The 13,072-nt window shown below is 30.9% G+C and overlaps 1 protein-coding gene across 4 annotated transcripts in view; it reads left to right on the top strand.

Annotated features, from left to right (window-relative positions):
* The window catches only part of LOC106663037 (rab11 family-interacting protein 4B-like), a 99,107-nt gene that overhangs the window by 54,367 nt on the left and 31,668 nt on the right, over positions 1-13,072 (top strand). For all 4 annotated transcript variants that reach the window (XM_014387539.2, XM_014387538.2, XM_014387540.2 and 1 more), the window contains 3 exons: positions 854-901; positions 7,210-7,242; positions 8,654-8,768. In XM_014387539.2, coding sequence (XP_014243025.1) covers positions 854-901; positions 7,210-7,242; positions 8,654-8,768 — 196 coding nt within the window. The remainder of the gene's footprint in view (positions 1-853; positions 902-7,209; positions 7,243-8,653; positions 8,769-13,072) is intronic.

Below are 13,072 nucleotides of genomic sequence, written 5' to 3'. Positions count from 1 at the left end.
ACGTTCAAACTTTTTATTTGCTTGGCTATTCGCATTTTACTCCCAATGTTTCAAGTTTACCACTTGAAACGATCATCTTTTATGTTGAGTTAGGAACAGGTTATGTTATATTATGTATATTTTAATGTTCATGTGTGCATAATATAAACATTACTATTTTTTCTTTTTTTTTGTTAATTGAAAAGTTTGAAACTTTAAATTTGCTAGGCTACTGTACTTTAACAGCCAGTCGATAGTTTGTTTCTTTACAAAAACATTAAATAATAAAAGGTCAAATTTGAGTTGATTTCGGCCTGTATGAATTTTTTTGTTATGTTTTTCAGTCTTATTTGGTTTAAAGCGTTTCTAATTTCTTCCTCGTCTGCTTCATCATTCCTGATCATCGGGTTGACTGTTCCAAGTTGAACACTTAACACCATCATCTGTTAGGTTAGGTTCTGTTTCACAATTATAGGTTATGTAGGGTTAGGGTAAAGCTAGGTCATGTTTGGTAAGGTTAGAGCCAGAGTTAGGGCCTCGTAAGTTTCCATATCTAAGATTTTTCCATTAAGTGGAGAAAATATTTTCAATTTACATTTTTCATCAGAAACCTCTTGGATATATTTTTTCGAAATTCAACTTTTCAAAAACAACCCAAATGTATTCGATAAATCGAAGATATTACCAAAATAAGCATGGTATTTTATTGAGCTAGTGTGAAACGAGGCAGTGAAATTTTTTATCACTGCTATTTATAAAAATATCTTCTTGCTTTTGAAAGTTTATGTTTACTGTGTGGCATGTTTGTCAAAATAATTTACAGTTTTTCTTCTTAACGTTTTGTTATTTTAAAGTGTTTTCTTTTGTTTTGTAGCAACCACGAAAATCTTCCCAACAGGAGATGGGGCTCTTTTAGACAAACGTAAGTACCAAGCTCGAACTTATTTTTAGATAAATGAGAAAGTCCCGGATAATCGCTTCGTGGCAAACTGCCTTTCATTACGTACCGATTGCCATTATCGATTTCCAATTGGAAAACGAGCGTTCTTTTTTAAATTAAGTCTACCGGGGATGGTCGGAATTTTTTTTTAAACAAATACACTCGGAATATTCAACCCTGGTTTTAAATGACCATCAATGTGTGGTGTTTAGTGACCGTTGTCAATGATTATTCGGAGATCCTGAGATACGGTCTGATGTGAGGTAGGTTTTGGAAAAACATTTTCTTTATCGTGCCAACGTTTCGATCTTTATAGAGATCATCTTCAGGGCTCAAAGTGTTTGTTTGTGTGTCGTGTTGAGAGAGCCATTCTCGCACACCAGACCGCATCTCACGTTCTCCGAATAATCATTACCATCAATCATGATTTATAAATTCGTTAGTAGAAATTGACTTCAAAAACTTGCCCTAGTTTGTATATTGTTGTACTCATGGTACATGGTACTGCTGTTGATTCATAAATTCGCCCAAATTATCTTACTTTTCGCAATTTCTTACGTCTTTTTGTGTGAATAATGATGCACTGTTAGAACTTGAAAATCACCAGGAACCTTGGGTTGTGGTTTTTATTTTTGTTAAATCATTTCGGCCTGTGGTCCATATCCAAGTCAGTGTTTCAATCTTTGCCTCTAGTCTGATTCTCTTTATAGGTTCAAAAAATACATTAAGAAAAAATCGTGTAATAAAATATTTACCCATTTAACTTTATTGTCTGAACTTAAATTTACTCATGCAGTATTGCAAAATAAGTCGAGTTCAACAGGTAATAAAACGGACAACATCTGGTTTTCACGATTTTACGACACCCTCGTTACCTCGTTGACCACATATTAGGCATACAAGAGGACAACCAGACCACTGTCAATTTCTTAATTCACCCCCACAAAAAGTTCCACTTTCACTGTAGAAATCAAAAAACTGGATCTCACTGTCGACAGGCACATTTAAAAAATGTACTGAAGTTCTTAGATGACCTGACAGTGCACGTACAAAGACCAGTTATACATTCTTGAAAAAAACCTGCGGTTACTGACAAACCGGATTTATATGTAACTAAAGTTACAGAGAGTGAATATTCTGACCTTACTGGTGAAATCCTCTATTGACCAGACTCCGACCCATAATCTCGGACGTTTATTGCTCACCGCGGTCGACAACCTTGCCCGACCAGAGGATTTCTCTCTTGTACGCCCATACCAGAATGAGTCAACCATAGCGTAACCCCTTCTCCCATGGTCCAGTAATGCCCCTCCAGGCTGGTCCGCATGGCTACGCCTACGCTTACGCTAGTCCTTGAGATATAGGCGATGAGGAGGGAACTCGCAAGGTAAACAGTTTTACTATCATCTTTGTCGTCTCTTAAATAGCACATAGTGTTAAACAGCCTACACTATTGCTTCTGTACAAGAACGTACCAAAATAGAAAACCCCCAAAAATATAGGTCATGTTGGAATATATTTGGCAACGTTCATAAATGCCCGTTCATGTTATTTAATCTAAATTATAATAAATACTTTTTTGTTAACTTTTTTAGTGTTTTTTATGTTATGGTAAAGGCTGTTATGAATTCGACTTGTTTTACTTTTCCTCGCAGTGGTTTCCATAACGCGTTATGCCATGTGCCCCTTGGCGCGAAAAACGGCATACTTTCCCACCTTGGATAAACTTTCCCTTCAGCTTTTTTTTTGTGTTAACGTTGTCGATATTACGAAGAAAGCTGTAATAGCGATATTTTGAGGTCATCATGGCATCCTTAAATACTTCAAAAAATATGGGAAGGAAGTAATATGTTTGAATAAATCCAATCAATGATCTTCTTTGTAGGTTTTTGAATGGTTTAGGCCTTTTATAGGAAAATTTTGAATATGTCTTGGACTATATCATATAAATGTGTGGTGATTAGTGACCGTTAGTCTATGATTGTTCGAAAATCGTGATACGGTCTGTTGTGACGTAGGTTTCAGAAAAACATTTTCTTTACCGTGCCAACGTTTCGATCTTTATTGAGATCATCTTCAGCGCCTGGGATTTACAAACATTGTTTAAATTTAACATATACTTATTCAGAAATCGTGAGATGCGGTCTGGTGTGAAGTAGGTTTCAGAAAAACATTTTCTTTACCTTGCCAACGTTTCGATCTTTATTGAGATCATCTTCAGAGCCTGGGATTTACAAACATCGTTTACATTTAACATATACATGTAGGATGTGGAAAAAAGTGAATGAAAAAAGTTTATACATTGCAAAAAAAATATTTTTTTATATTCAATCAAAGTATTTCTACTCACTCAAAGTGTTTGCCCAGAAAACAAACACTTCGAGTGAGTAGAAATACTTTGATTGAATAAAAAAAAATATTTTTTTCGCATTGTATAAATTCACTTTTTTCCATCCTAAATGTATTTGTTAAATTTAAACAATGTATGTAAATCCCAGGCCCTGAAGATGGTCTCAATAAAGTTCGAAACGTTGGCACGATAAAGAAAATGTTTTGACGAAACCTACGTCACACCAGACCGGATCTCACGATTTCCGAATAATCGTTATCATATAACATATTTTATAAGCTAACAGAATTTTTTCTTGGATGTAGCAATGTATGACATATGCTGTCTAGAGAGACCCAATGTGTCTTAATCTTAGGAGGATGTGAGACGCAACTTTTTAAGAAAGGCTGTTACTTCATTTATGAAATGGAGCAACTCAGGCGATCCGGTCTCTAGTTTTACTCCCGGCTTATTTTTTTACCACCTCGTCATCAGAAACGGTCCCCGTTTTCCAGAGAAGGCGAATGGAAAATCATATCGATTCGGCTTCCTCGTGGAAAGCTCCAAAGCGCATGACGAAGCAGCAAAGCTCTCGCCGTTATCGGTAGTGTCCATCGCATTTTCATAACAGATAGAAGTCCTTTTTCCACTCTCTGGAGAAGTCCGAGACCAGCGGAAACATCTCGGTAAGAAGATTTGTCTCTTTAAATTTATAGATACTTGATTTATGTTGAAACCATCGTGACTGTCTGTCCTCTATGTACGATATTCAATTTGTTATGTATTATCACAAGTCTTGCTAATTAAAAGTGGCTAGATATACAATTCTCTTTCTTTCTAAACGTCTTCTAATTTATTAATCCGTAGTAACTTACAAACAAAACAAAACTTTGTAAATCTTGGCCAACTTGTAGCTTAAGAAAACGTTGTCCTGCTACGCACTTTCATATTTTTTAAACGTAATTTTCTCCCAACATATGATTGTTCATGAAAAAGCATGATTAAATCTAGCTGAATCTTTTGCAAATATATATTATAACTCGTCGTTTGGTTCATTCAACCAATTGTCACGACCTCGGTCATCTTTATTTGTGCCGATGCCCCGAAAAATTGATGATTCGATGCCAGCCGGCCTTTCATTCAAAGGCAATTCAAAAACAAATTGCTTTTTCCCGTCTCGACAAACACGTCCGTGCGTAAACGTTATTCGGTTTATTACAATTCACCGGTTCTGGGTAGTTTATGCAGGTACCATTAAAAAAAAACATCCTTTTTGTGGTAGAAAATTTGAAAACCCCTGTACTGGCAATAGCAATCCAGGAATAATCTTGAATCGTTGCAAAACAAGAGACAAGAGTTCACCTTGAAACCCTGGGGGTGGTGTTGATTTAAAGCCTCGTTGGGCTTTCATTCACCCTGTTGAATAAAGGGTTAACACGGTCCGACCAGCAAGTCAAATTCATAATTAAATAACCCCAAACTCGGTTAAACTAAAAAATAAACCACACAAACCAGTGGTCGCAAAGTCTAAGAATTAGATAAATAAGAGATAAAAAATAAAAATTTATTTTTATCACATTTATTTATTTATTAATTACTTAAACTTTTACAAAACCTTGATCTTTTCACAAAGTTTGACCCTCGAGAGCTAAAAATTGCCAAATATATGATTCATATATGGTAATATCTTCTGGACCTTTCGAACAACATTAAAATTAATAAATTACCCATGAAGTTTGAGCGAAAATAGACAGACGATTGTTATATTCACCAAAGCAGTAGTTGAAAAAATAGAATTGACTTCCATTTGTGAGCCATTAGACCAGGCCATTGATTGATTATTTATTAGAAATCACTCTCTAGAAATTTAGGGGAAAATCGCGAACAAGTGAAACAATCAAAGACGCCCAAGACATAAAAACGATTTAATTTGACATTTAAATATTTTAATGAAATATAACGTAGCTTGTTTCCCCAGGAGATAATTAGTGCATAAGACAATTTTTCATAGATAAACAAAAATTATACATTAGTGCTTACAAAAATATAAATATAATTTATAAAAAAAATATATACTTTATACATTTTTTTTGGTACTCAAATGTAAATTTAGGGGAAAACCTCGAACCAGTGGTACAATCAAGGACGCCCAAAACATAAAATTTAATTTGGCATTTAAATATTTTAATGAAAGATAACGTAGCTTGTTTCCCAGTAGATAAATAGTACATAAGACAGTTTTTCGTAGACAAACAAAAATTAGACATTAGAGCATGCAAAAATATAAATATAATATATAAAAATAAATATATATACTTTATACATATTTTTTATTGGTACTCAAGTATAAATTCAGGGGAAACCACGAACCAGTGAAACACTCAAGGACGCCCAAAACATAAAAACGATTTAATTTGGCATTTAAATATTTTAGTGAAAGAGAACGTAGCTTGTTTCCCAGTAGATAAATAGTACATAAGACAATTTTTCTTAAACAAACAAAAATTAGACATTAGTGCTTACAAAAATGTAAATATAATCCATTAAAAAAAAAATATACTTTATACATTTTTTTTTTAATTGTTACTCAAGTATAAATTTAGGAGAAAATCGCGTACCAGCGCAACAATCAAGGACTCCCAAAATATAAAAACGATTTAATTTGATTTTAAATATTTTAATGAAAGATTACATAGCTTGTTTGCCAGTAGATGAGTACATAAGACAATTTTTCATTGGCAAACAAGAATTAGACACTAGTGCTTACAAAAATATAAATATAATATATAAAAAATATATATACTTTATACCTATTTTTTTTAGTACTCAAGTATAAATTCAGGGAAAAACAGCGAACCAGCGCAACAATCAAGGACGCCCAAAACATAAAAACGATTTAATTTGACATTTAAATATTTTAATGAAAGATAACGTAGCTTGTTTCCCAGTAGATAAATAGTACATAAGACAGTTTTTCGTAGACAAACAAAAATTAGACATTAGAGCNATATATATGCTTTATACATAATTTTTTATTGGTACTCAAGTATAAAATTAGGGAAAAACCGCGAACCAGTAGAACAATCAAGGACGCCCAAAACATAAAAACGATTTAATTTGACATTTAAATGCAAGCACTTGTGTCTAATTTTTATTTGCCTATGAAAAATGGTCTTATGCACTATTTATCTACTGGCAACCAAGCTATGTTATCCTTCATTAAAATATTTAAATGTAAAATTAAATCGTTTTTATGTTTTGGGCGTCCTTGATTGTTTCACTCGTTCGCGATTTTCCCCTAAATTTATACTTGAGTACCAATAAAAAAATATGTATAAAGCATATATATACATGTTTTTTTTTCGTCATTTTAACATTTAATTGGACAAGACCGCAAGACTTTCTCCAGTCGTTGCGCAACCGGTGTTGGCAATAAAAGTGGGGTTTAGTATATTTTTAAAAGATCAGTCCTTCCTTTAGGAAGCCGATGGTTTTTTTTTCTCTCTTTAAGCATACTCTCCTGACCTCGTTCCCTGACCTTTTCTATTCTCAGTGCCTGTTCCCCAATCTGGGGGAACGGGAACGTAAATCGAAAAAAAGAAGTACAACTTAGCCGACTTTTTTTTGTTTACACATTGGGCAAGTCCAAGGGTTTATATTAAATCGAATCTGTTATTAATTATTAAAAAAGTCGATTAAAAATTCAATATTTTATATAGAATTTTAACTTGAAAATATAGCTAACTGGGCAGGAGAATTTATGAAATTAATAGTTAAGCTAGGAATTAATGTTATAACGATCCTACTTTCCAAACAAAAAATAACACAATAAACTAGATTAGATCGTCAAATGCCCTGTTTAATTTATTAATTTAAGAAATACAATTAAATATATTTTTCTGAATAATATAATTTTCTTATTAAGTGCACAACAGGATTTTATTTTGATTTTGTTTTCCAGATCAGGCAAACGGGTCGGAAATGCAGTATCCAGGTATGCCACATGTAATATTAAAATATTTTTAATTTTAAACAATTCATTATATAAAAAAATGTACTTCTGAGCGAAGAACTTTTCATTGTCGAATTTCATGATAATTATATGCCATGTGCTTTGAAGGTCTTGCTGCTTTTGTTTTTCTATTGACTTCTATTCGTTTATACATATCTAATAAGTGATTTATTAATGTTTGCCTTTTTTTTTTTTTTTACCTTGGCGTTGAAAGCGCACGAGTTGGTGTCTTCAAAAAGACTCTACCAAGCAGGCTTTACAATCTTAAAAGTTTTACGTCTCTTTTTATCCTGAAAAATACCCACCGCTCGATGCTTCAAATTTAACGAAGCTTGAAATTATAATTAACAGAAGATTTCCCAGTCTGAAGGGAAGAAGAACGGGTGAAAGTGGTGAAAAAAAGGCCATTACATAAATTCCAGACTTTCCCCTACCGGTGGAAAACTCTTGGGGTCGGGGAAAACAGCAATTAATTAAGAAAGACGAGCGATATGAAATGTTTACAAAAATAATAAAATGAAGACAAACTCACACCACTGATCATTACAAAAAAAAATTTGCTCTTGAAAACCAAGTTAGACATAAAAAAAATTCAATATTGTAAATTGTTTAATATTTTCATGTGTATAACTAAAAAAACTGTGAATTTTGCATGGTATGTTTTATTGGGTTCATACTGATTTATTTCAATGTAATTTCTCCTCTCCCTCTCAATAAATATCATTGATGTTGATAACAATGAACAATTCAAATTTTCACTTCTTCGAATATTTCTGCCCGCTTGGAAACAACAAATACAAAAACGTCCATCAATGCGTTTAAATCATAACTATCTGGTTGACCAAAAAATTGATATTTTATTTTTTTATGTTATTTTTTATTTATTTTTCTGATTAAAAAAATATGGTAGGCACCCATAAATGTCAGAATTTTTGGGTGTAATTTAAGAAAATTATTTACATATTTCTTTATTATTTAAGTTTAGGACAAGTTTTTTAAAAATAAATAATAGTAAAAATATAATAACCCGCATAATAATAACATTACCCTTCATAAAGAAAGTTTAAATAGTAACCATACTACACGGTAACGCTTGCAAGCCGTGCGGGTTTAGTATCTCGGAGCTATCAGGCGCTGGTATTACCCGTGTAGGCGCATCACTCGAATTCATATTTTTCCACTATTTATAAGGCAAACTTGAAAAAACAAAAATACCTCAGCATATGAGGACTTTGATGATTCCCTGATGAATGGGATAAATTCCTCAAAAGCTTGACGAAGGGACTTACGTGTTTTTCCCTTTATCAAACTTGCCTTATGCTTGATTTTTATTTATAATTATAACATTAAGGCTGGTAACAATCACATCAAGATAATTTTTTTTCTATTACAGCCTAAACCGGAGTTCTTCTTTTAACTCCTCTGGAAGGAGCTCTGCGTGCGATACTGCGGATGATGTGTATTCGGATGTTTCACTCGAAGAGGAAGTCCTCGATCTCAATCATAAGGTAAAACATAAAAAATGATAATCTGTTTAAAAAATAGGATAAATAGACTATCCAAAAAAACTCTTTACTTCTCCAAATAAGACCTAGAAAATACTATTTACCTTTGAAGAATTAATTCCTTTAAAATAGTCCATTGCCCCTTTTTTGTAATCATTTCCTTTTTTATCCTACCTTTATGTCGATGTACAAAACGTGTTTCTACATATCGGTGATAGTCGCCAAAGTCTCATAAACTCTGCATGAGCTAAATATGAAAAATCTCTCTTTTTAGAGTATTAAGCCGTTTTTTTTACTCACGAATAATCTGGATTTCGGTATGGTCTGGGTAAAAAAACAAATTCAATTGTTATCTGCCAAGATTTTGACTTATTATATCTAAAAATTGACATAATTAATGTTTATATAATATTAGCTTAATTACGTCCATTTCTAGTGATCTTTAAGATTATTTCGCTCTGATGATGACCTTAAAATAGTTCGAAAGCTTAGCAGTTAACAATTGAGTTTGTTTTTTCACCTAGAACACGCCGAGATTCAGAAAAAACATAAAAACATTAAAAAAGGTTTTGAGCAATTTGGACGAGGTTGCTAAAATAATTTTGAGGTTGCAAAAATAATAGAAATAGCTCTAAAATAATATTATGTTTATAATTTATGTCCATTCTTATTTTAAAAAAATGTGTAAACCCAGCATATCTTTAAAATTTATTTCCAAAAATAGCTAGAAAATGTATCCTTAATGCATGTGAGCGCTTGTTAAAAAAAAGAGGGACGTTTATTAAAAAAAAAATTGTTCGGAAAAAATTGTTAAACACTAAAATTGTACATAAGTTATTTTCGTTATACAGTACGAAAACAGTGTAAGTTTAACACTTTTACAATAGAATCAAAAAAGAGCAAGCAAGTTTCTATAAAACATCTATATCTAAAGAGCTTAAAATTACTAATTAATATTAATGTTAAATTAGTACAAAACTGACAAACCTGGTTATATCTGGTTACAATTATTACAATAATTAGTATTTTATTGCAATTATTAGTATGGCACTTTTAGCTTTTGGAAAAGAACAAACTTACTTTCTAAATAATGAAAGAATAAACATAAAAAACGCCAACTGTTGTAAAAATTTGTTTTCATTAGTTGCATATCTGATATCTGGATTATTGTAATATTTTTGGTATTTAAAAGCAATAGTCACTTTCTAAATATACATTCGTGTTCACATTAGTAAAACACATTTAATTTTATCTGGCATTGTCGGATAGTCTAGAAAGTTTCTAAATAATTGAAGAACCAAGGTAAACACCGAGGTATTTGTGTAGGGAAGTTTTAGATGTTATTGAGTCAAAAAAATACTATAAATTTAGTTTTACTGTAAGTGCGACGCTTAATTAACAAACTTTCGTCACTAACGAAGTTTGAACACTCCCAACATGAGCAAGAACTAAGTTAAACACGACATGGATATATTTTTTTAACTTTAACATGATGTAAGTAAAGTACTGGTATATATTTTATTTTGCTGCGAGTACTAAGTTTTTTCGACTCAATTTGTCCCTAAAGATGAACTAATAACACACTCTAAACATTTGAATGAACCAAGACAACGATAGAATTATGTTTATTTAGCTTTGGCATGTTACTAAGTCATTAGGGAAGGACTAGTAAGATTCTAAAACCAATCAACCAATGAAACAATTTTATATCAATAATATATAGCTTAAATTATTTTTATTGCATTTTCTATCTTATAAGAACCAAGCTGTTTTAGATTTATTGGTTTGTCAGTACTAGTGATTTTTAAAACATTTTGAGAATTAGGTTACAGCTAGTAAGACTAAATATTTAGAGGAACCTAGTACTACGTTAAGACATGAATAAAATTATTTGGGTTTTGTTTTGTTTTCTATGTTAGTGAGTACATAATAATACGTATGCTATAGATTTAGGTTTGTGTAAGTACTAGAGATTTTTAAGGTATTCTAAGTACTAGTAAAGAACTGGTAAGATTCTAAGAAATTGGATGAATCAATTTCTACTTTTAGACATGGTAAAAATGATTTTTTTTAAATGTTAGTAAGTACATAACTTTTGTTCGGTTAGGTTTAAACATGAGAAAATATCTGGTAGGAATATAAATAATTGGAAGATTTATTTTCAACTGTAAGTCATGACAAATTATTTGGGTTTTGTCTTCTATTTTAGTAAGTACAAAACAGTTATACATTTAGTTTTTTGTAAGTACTAGAAATTTTTAAAGCATTGTAAGCACTAGTTAAGAACTAGTAATATTCTAAGACTTTGGATGAATCAATTTCTATTTTTAGACATGGTAAAAAGGATTTATTTGTATGCTAGTAAGTACAAAAATGGTGTTCATATAGATATTTTTTGTCAGTACTAGAAATTAGAAAAGCTCTTTAATCATTAGAAAAGATCTGGAAGGAATCTAAATAATTGGAAGATTTAATTTCAATTGTAAGTCATGAGAAATTATTTGGGTTTTGTCTTCTATTTTAGTAAGTACAAAACTGTTATAGATTTAGTTTTTTGTGAGAGTTAGAGAATAGAAAAGCACTTTAAGCATTACTAAGATTCTAAGACTTTGGATGAATCAATTTCTATTTTTAGACATGGTAAAAAGGATTTATTTGTATGTTAGTAAGTACAAAAATGGTGTGCATATAGATATTTTTTGTCAGTACTAGAAATTAGAAAAGCTGTTTAAGCATTAGAAAAGATCTGGAAGGAATCTAAATAATTGGAAGATTTAATTTCAACTGTAAGTCATGAGAAATTATTTGGGTTTTATTTTCTATTTTATTAAGTACAAAACTGTTATAGATTTAGTTTTTTGTGAGTATTAGAGAATAAAAAAGCACTTTAAGCAGTAGTAAGATTCTAAGACATTGGATGAATCAATTTCAACTTTTAGACATTTTTTTGCATGTTAGTAAGTATAAAACTTGTATTCATTTAGGTATTTTTTGTAAGAGAGAGATTAGAAAAGCACTTTGAGCATTAGAAAAGATCTGGTAGGAATCTAAATAATTGGGCTATTGTTTTCTATGTTAGTAAGTACAAAACTGTTATACATTTAGTTTTTTGTAAGTACTAGAAATTTTTAAAGCATTGTAAGCACTAGTTAAGAACTAGTAATATTCTAGGAAATTGGATGACAATTTCAAATTTTAGGCATGGTAAAAATGATTTTCTTGTATGTTAGTAAGTACAAAACTGGTATTCATTTAGGTATTTTTTGTAAGTGCTAGAGAGTAGAAAAGCACTGAGGATTAGAAAAATCTGGTAGGAATGTAAATAATTGGGATATTGTTTTCTATGCTAGTAAGTATAAAACTGTTATACATTTAGTTTTTTAAGTACTAGAAATTTTTGTAAAGCATTTTAAGCACTAGTTAAGAACTAGTAAGATTCTAGGAAATTGGATGACAATTTCAAATTTTAGGCATGGTAAAAACGATTTTCTTATATGTTAGTAAGTACAAAACTGGTATTCATTTAGGTATTTTTTGTAAGTGCTAGAGATTAGAAAAACACTTTGAGCATTAGAAATGATCTGGTAGGAATCTAAGTCATTGGAAGATTTAATTTCAAAAGTAAGTCATGTCTAAAATTATTTGGGTTTTGTTTTCTATTACATAAGTACAAAACTTATAGATTTAGGTTTTTGTAAGTATTAGGGATTTTGAAAGCATTTAAGCACTAGTTAAGACTTCATTTCAACACTGTTATGACTAAAATTACTTTCATTTTGTTTTGCCTTTTATGTTAGTAGGCACAAAACTAATATTAAGTTTTTGTAAGTATTAAAGTTTTAAAAAATATTTTAAGCATTAGTTGGTAACTAGTAAGTATCCAAATAATTGGTTGAATCATTTCAACTTTTAGACATGTTTAAAAAGATAGTCGGTTTGCTGTGTATGTTAGTAAGTACAAAATTGTACATTTAGTTTTTTTAAGTACTAGAGAGTTTTAAAATATTTTAAGCCATAGAAAAGAACTGCTAAGATTCTAAATATTGGTTCAATCAATATCAACATTCAGACATGCCTAAAATTGTTTTCTTTACATTTTGTATGTTAGTAAGTACAAAACTGTTATAGATTTAGTCTTTTGTCAATATTGAGATTAGTATAATACTTACTAATATAATGCTTACTAATATATTACTAATGTAATACTTATAATATTAAGATATGTCTAAAATTATTTTCGTTGCCGTTATTTTTTATGACCAAAACGTGTTAGTGGTTTGAGTTTTTGTAAGTATTGAGATTCCTAT

This window comes from Cimex lectularius, unplaced genomic scaffold (genome assembly GCF_000648675.2).
Source record: "Cimex lectularius strain Harlan isolate CLEC.00 unplaced genomic scaffold, Clec_2.1 scaffold131, whole genome shotgun sequence".
Lineage (NCBI taxonomy): Eukaryota > Metazoa > Arthropoda > Insecta > Hemiptera > Cimicidae > Cimex > Cimex lectularius.
Note: the sequence above shows the minus strand (reverse complement) of the source record. Positions and strands in the feature narration are given on the sequence as shown.